The 6,684-nt window shown below is 41.0% G+C and overlaps 1 protein-coding gene across 2 annotated transcripts; it reads right to left on the bottom strand.

The window, feature by feature from the left end:
• Positions 1-2,037: 2,037 nt before the first annotated feature.
• On the bottom strand, positions 2,038-6,305 carry LOC308405809 (uncharacterized protein C1orf232). Of its 2 annotated transcripts, none has more exons than XM_080896557.1 (4): positions 5,946-6,305; positions 4,297-4,374; positions 3,959-4,059; positions 2,038-3,487 (listed from the first exon to the last, which is right to left on the bottom strand). In XM_080896557.1, exons 1-4 carry the CDS (start codon positions 6,024-6,026, stop codon positions 3,142-3,144), a joined length of 606 nt encoding a protein of 201 aa, XP_080752683.1. In that variant the 5' UTR covers positions 6,027-6,305; the 3' UTR covers positions 2,038-3,141. The 2 variants fall into 2 exon arrangements, with proteins under 2 accessions (XP_080752683.1, XP_080752682.1); XM_080896556.1 differs by having other exon boundaries at positions 3,959-4,065.
• Between the last annotated feature and the right edge of the window lie 379 nt (positions 6,306-6,684).

Here is a 6,684-nt window from a genome sequence, read left to right on the forward strand (position 1 = left end):
ATGATCACATGAGGGAAAAATCATATTTAAAAAAAACTGGTACCGACTCTACCTGAAATCCAACATCCCCACAGACATTCCCATGCTTTGACTTTCAGAAAAGGACTCTGTCACCATGACTTTACCCACTTGTTCTTGTTTTTAATGTGTTTTCATTTTTATTGTTTAAGCATTTTAAGCCTTAATGCACTTAAAACTTATGAGATACTCAAAATAAATCCACTATGGCACTGCGTTGAAAGGAAAAACTGTCAATGGAGTCCAAAACCATTTTTGTCTGCAGGCTGTAAATATGTGCTGTAAAGTTAAGCATTATGTCACTGCAACCTCCAGGGACTGACCCACTTTTTGAGTCAGCCTGAAGTGGTCACTTGAGGAACTGTGTTGGCTACCTTTTCACCCCAGATGTTGCTTATTGTGTCCCCAGTGGGTGATTCATGTGTATTAGCAAGTAGCAACAATGTAGCCTTGAACCTCGAGTCTTACAAGAGCACATCTGTTCTTTCTAACTCAACATGCACAGACTTCTATATTTTTTAACTCTGGGTTTTCAGAGCTAACAGAGGCTGACAAAATTGCATTACCAAACAGCTTGTATGGATTAAAGTAGCCTTATCGCTAAGACCTTTAAACAGACATCTTTGAGTAAAATCAGTAGTGCTCTTTGGTCTCACTGTTCATCAGTTTTGTGACAGCTTTACTGTGTGTAGTTGTTACATTTAAAGAAAGAAAGCTCTGATAAACCAGTCTCCAAGGAGGAGTCAACAGAGACCACAAAGCTAACCTTAAATAATGATAGCCTTTCAGCTTTTGTCTGGGAAGAGATTTGGTAACTTAATCTACTGCCAAAGCGACTGAAAATCTTTAACCTATGCCACTTTAGCCTTTTCCTCTTGAAGATATCCACATAAATAAAGTCAGAACTCATGAAAACTGCAGTACATGCAGTACTTGTGTGTTGTTTTTTTCCCTTCAGCTTGTGATCTCAGCAAAAATGGTTTCGAGCACCGATAAGCAGCTCATTATTTCTGAGCTCCCCGAGATGCATTTTAAACAAAACTACCAGACGTCACAGACCCCTCAGGTACCCAGTTGTGCCTCTGTGCACTCTCCCTCGTCTCCCCCCGCGTAACCTGCCAGCCCTGCCTGCTCGCCTTCTGATGCTTTCATGCTCTACAAACCTCATTTCCACCGAGCATTGCTGACTTGATGTCATGAAACTAAAATATGGACCTCAAAACATCAAGACAGTAGTCCCCGCCAATCAGCCCAAAAATCAGCCCTTTTGGAATAAATGTTCAGTCTGAGTTTGTTTGAAATATGCAAGAAACACGAGTTTGTCACTGAGCTGCGAGTGGGGAAAGATCTCTTCTGACTCAAACAGAGACGGCTGATGTGAAAGTCTGTACACAGCTAGTGAAACTGATTTCCCATGTCCCATTATGACAGGATAAAATCTGACTGACAGTATAAACACATAGAAATGGCACGAAACCATGGGGTTGAGATCGGGCTACGCTCGCTTGCATCATTTTCGCATCATTATTGTGTGTTGCCAAATTCATATAGAAATCCCAAGAAAGACTCCTAAATTTAAAAAGGAAGCTCTGTTCTATCTGAGGAAACATGACACAGTAAGAGAGAGGAAATGGGTGTGAAAAACAGGACACGAAAGAGATGAAGGAAGTGGGATATGAGGAGGAAAATGGGCTATTTTTGACAGGGTATCTGATCAGGCTGTTGTCATGTTTATAAAAGACTGATTTGATGTAAATGTGAAGGACATGAAGGCAGAAAAAAAGGACAGTTGAATATATGCTATACTAAATTTAAGAGGTGAAGAGAACCCTCTGCTGGCCAGAGGCAGAATTTTGTGTTCTAGATTTTTAAAAAAGGTTCGAGTCAAAGCTTCTAAAAACAACCATCACAGAGATCAGCAAATGAATGAATTTTTTTCCAATATTGCTCAAAAGTTAACATTTTTCAGTCACGTGTTCATACCTTACAAGAACTTCAGTGCAATAGTCTTTATTATTATATACCGAAAACAGCAGAATAAAACAGAATAAAACATGGAATAAGGCATAAATCACAAAAGAACAGAAATAATACCATAATAAGTCAATTTTTTTTTTAAATCACAACATTTTAAAAGTCAAAAAACTCACACATTTCAGTCTCAGTCACAATCACAAAATCCAAGTCATCGGTTTTACCGGCTTTATCTCACCAGGCGTACATACGTGTCAAATAAATGTGCTCCACATTTTGCATTCCTGAAGTTTAAGAGAAACTCGGAAGATTATGTAGTATCTACATCACACTGCCAAATTACCTTTCTATAATCCGCTGGCCTCTGAACAGGTTAAGTGAGATAATCCCTGTCTAATCCTGCTATCACTGCCTTTAATCTCTTAATCCGGTTTTTGTTAAACTACAGATTAGATCAAGTTTGCTGACAGGTGTGGAGGCACATGTTCGTGGTGAAAGAAGCACTTTAGGGAAGTAAGTGTAGTCATACAACTGCAAAAACAAAACACTGCCATGTGCTGCCTAAACCAGTGTGGTCGTCACCAAAATTCTGCCTTACTGCATTCTCTGTGCTGTGGTTAGATGGTAAAGAGACAACTCAGGTCTGGGTGCCCACCTCATCTCCCAGAAATAATTCAGAATTTCATAAATTAGCATAGTGACTTTTAATACAAGCAACTTTAAAAGTTTTTTTCACAAGTAGTAGTGGTTGAAGTTCAATCACTGGTCCGGGATATGAACACTACCTCTGGCTCTGTGCAGGCAGAGAAATGGAAGCTCTTTTTGTTAAGTGTCGCCTATGACCTACACGTCCTCTTTACTCTTACATAAATAGACTGACCTTTAAGTAATGGGGAACCAAAGATTACAAAAAAATAAATAAACAACAACACTGATTTTCTTTTTATGTCTCAACCAGCAATCAGGCCATTGGTAGTAATGTGGCTGTGAACACACGTTTTCTGGAGCGTATAATAGCTGACAATACAGAGGGACTTCAAGAGGCGCCAGTTTAGTTACAGGATATCCTTTGCAAAATTTACCTTCCTTCTACATCTACCACCCTCCTCATGTTGTTTATTTTCTTTTACTTTCTCCTCCACCATGTTTCTAATTGGTCTTGGTCTTCAGCTCTGCCAGCTTGCTGGTAACAAAGTTCCATTTGAAAGAAGCATCCTCGTTGCCTCCTCCCAACGAGACGTACTTGGAGAAGCTATTGTTGCTCCTTCCTCCCCCTTCACTCTGCTCTCCCTCAGTGACCTGCCCATCCTGCTGACTTTCCGCCCCTCCAGCCTCTATCACCCCTTCCTCACCTTCCCCTGTTGCTGCCTCGTTCTCAGCAGCAGCGGCGGCAGCTTCGGCCTGTTTCTTGGCTGCCCAGTTAGATGCAAAGCTATCCCAGAATCCCGTGCGCCTGGTGGGTCGCGGAGGCTCCTCGGGCTTTGCTGCAAGCGGACTGAGAATTTAGACAAAGCAGTAGGTGCTTTAAATTATGAAACAACTGACAAAGATTTTAGATTTTAAATAACTTAAGTTTTAAAATTACATGTAAACACAAAGACTTTATAAGAAAGGCTTCAATAGTGATTAATCCAACAATCATTCCTTTATGAATATGACAAAAAAGACAGATTTTGGCCAGTAAGTATCCTAGATTTTCAGAAAATAAGAATTTATGTCTTCCAGTAATTATCTTCATTTCTATTTGTTTTTCTATTAAACCTCCTTTTCCCCTCTCAGTTCAGTCTGTACACCAATTTTGGCCAAAACATTTCTTTGGGTCAGTGCAACGAAAGTAAAACTTCAACCTTATGAGTTACAAAATCGGATAAAGGTGTGATCTCAGTTGGAAAGTGTAAAGCTCTGTTTCACCAGCAACATCAATGTTCATGAATGCATGTGAGAAGATAGACGATTAAAAACTCACTGGTCAGCGACAGGGGGGCACTCAGTCTCCTCTAGGAGCTGGTGTTCATCATCTTTGTTGAAGATCGCTGATAGCCGATTCCAGCTTTTAGCTCCTGCCCCCTGCATCTTGACAAGGTCAGAGGTTAAAGTAGGGATTTAGTGCTGTCAAATATCACTTGACTAACGCTCCTCTGTCATATCTTTAGACATATGCTTAGCATGAACCTTTGCATGGATATTCTCACTTTACTCACTGCATCTGTGACCATTTTATAAAGTATTTGTGAAGCCTGCGTGATTAGTAAACGGACAGAAAATACCCTACAAGGTTTACAAGCACTGCCAGGGTTCACATACTTTCCTGGCCAGCTGGGAGACAGCATTGGGCCCCTCCTCCTCCTGCACTGGACTCATATCGTTCTCCACCTCTGTGACCTGCAACACCAGTAAACAGAACAATATTTCATTAACCTGTCCACACACAGTCTGGTCACAACAAACTGTCTAAGTTTAATGCACAACACAGAATCTGTGCACAGCAGTCGCCATCTGGTGCGTATTGTGGGTACTGCAAGCTGAGGCAGACCTAGCTTAAACACACATGACACTATTATATGAACTACTGGAGACTAAAAATAAATTGCCACCACAGAAAAATGTTTAATATTTCTTTATTAAAACTAACTTTAACATTTTGCACATTGTGTTTTAATTGCTTGTTTTTTCTCTTGACCAACTTACTAATTACTTAACAGTAGTATTTCCACATCAGTGGATGTTTTGACATAAGGAAGACTGATAGTCAAACGCTTTAGCAGTCTCTAATTTCACTAGAACGCGTGAAGCAATGGCAACTCAAATAGCAGTGATGACATCTCTGCATATCTATCTAGATGGAAACTATCTCTCCGGATTCCCTGTCGTCCTTGCAAATGCCCGGGCAGCTCAAGATGCCACAATGTGAAGCAGTCAGCTGGCAGATCTGAATATGCCAGTGAGGAACCTGGCTATCTGTCTCGTCCGCCTGTCAGCCCGTCATTCACTGGAATGCCAACTAATCCGTTTGTTCAGCTCCTGTGCAGGATCGAATTTCTCAGCTCTCTGGAGATCTGGGTCAACGCAACACTGTTTCACGAGAACCAAGTCCTGCATCGAGTGCAGGTGTTGCCGTGAACATGAGCAGTGGGAAAAATCCAATCCAACAAAAACCACTAAAAAGAAAGTCGATGTCTGACCCTTGGAAAAGGTCACCGCGTAACTCCAAGACGTTCTGAGAGCTTTAAAAAGGTAGAAAAGAAAACGAAGAAAGTTCTGCTTCACATGAGTGTAATCGTCTATTAGTCCTTTCTCTGCGATAAAATGTTTTTATGTTTACTTAAGTCACCACAGGCATCTGAAATATGACTACAGACCAAGATTCAATAATGATTTTATGTAAGAAGATACCAAGCAAAAGGGCATTCGATGACTGCTGAAAACATCCCATATTGCTTGCAGTGTTGCCTGTATTTTGGTTAAAAGCTGTTTAATTATTGCTGTGATTGCTCTTATGTATCTGGATTTCATTTTAAGTCCACATTTGTCTAACAGCAACTAATAAAAAAGTATATTTGATGCATGTATATTTGTATGCACATGTTAGTAAACACAGTTTCATCAGAGTCGACTTGCCAGCGTGCATTAAGGCCAGCATTGCTGTTCCCAGGCCGAACATCTGTCTTAAAGTTCCCATTGCATGGAAAACAAATCAGCCCTGCAAGCTCATCTAACGCTGTGATGAATAAGAAATGATCAGCAAAACAAAACCAGCTGACTTTCTGACTTCTGTGCCAACAATTATGTCAGCTTTCTTGTACTTTAACCTCTTAAGCCCCAAGCCTAAGTCATCTCCTGCTTTTTCCCCCGCATCAGGGGGCGTTGGGGCTTAAGAGTTTAAAGTGTTTCTGACAAACAAATTAATGAGTAACATGAGCAAATGTGGAGAAACATGTATGTATATTCTGTACCTCCTCGGCAGTGTCCTCCTCATATTCGGGATTAATAGTCTTCAGCACTTTGCTTTTATAAACCTTCCACATTGGATTCATACTTGCAGAAATAGATGCTCAACACTTGAGGGCAAGACCTGTGAAGATGCCTCTGCGCTCCACCCTCCACCGAGTCTCCACGTCCACCTTCAGCTCAGTTGGGCCGACTTTGGCCTGTTTCCATGCGTAACGTTCTCAGCAGATTATAAATGCAGGGAACTTGTTCAGAGCTGAGGCCCAAACTTTGTCATGCTGCTTCTCCTGGTCAGATTATGTCTGTCTCATTAAGCCAGCAGGGCTGACAGCTGCTTTCATCCCCACAGAGTGTCTGAACAGGTAAAGCTAGGAAGTTGCGCTGCTTGTGCATCCGCCTACGCAGGTATACACACACACACACACACTAATTGTCAGCGTCACGGTACTGCCTTGGTTACCTGGAAACAGGTGTGGATTTCCTCATTCATATTTCAGAGGGTTTCTTTTGCAGAGCCAGAGGTCCATTGTCATCCTGTGCTGGTAGGATGGCTCCTATAACCTTGCCACACAAACACACCAATACAAACTAGTTTTTCAGAAAGTTGGAACTACTGTCTAAAAGGTAAATAAAATAATATAAATTCCACAAGTATTTAATTAAATTAGACCAAAGACCGCTTAATAAATGTTCAAAAGTGAAAAAGAAATCTAAAATGTCTTTATGATCTTTGCAGTTTACATG

The sequence above is a fragment of the Rhamphochromis sp. 'chilingali' genome, assembly GCF_963969265.1.
Source record: "Rhamphochromis sp. 'chilingali' genome assembly, chromosome: 11".
Lineage (NCBI taxonomy): Eukaryota > Metazoa > Chordata > Actinopteri > Cichliformes > Cichlidae > Rhamphochromis > Rhamphochromis sp. 'chilingali'.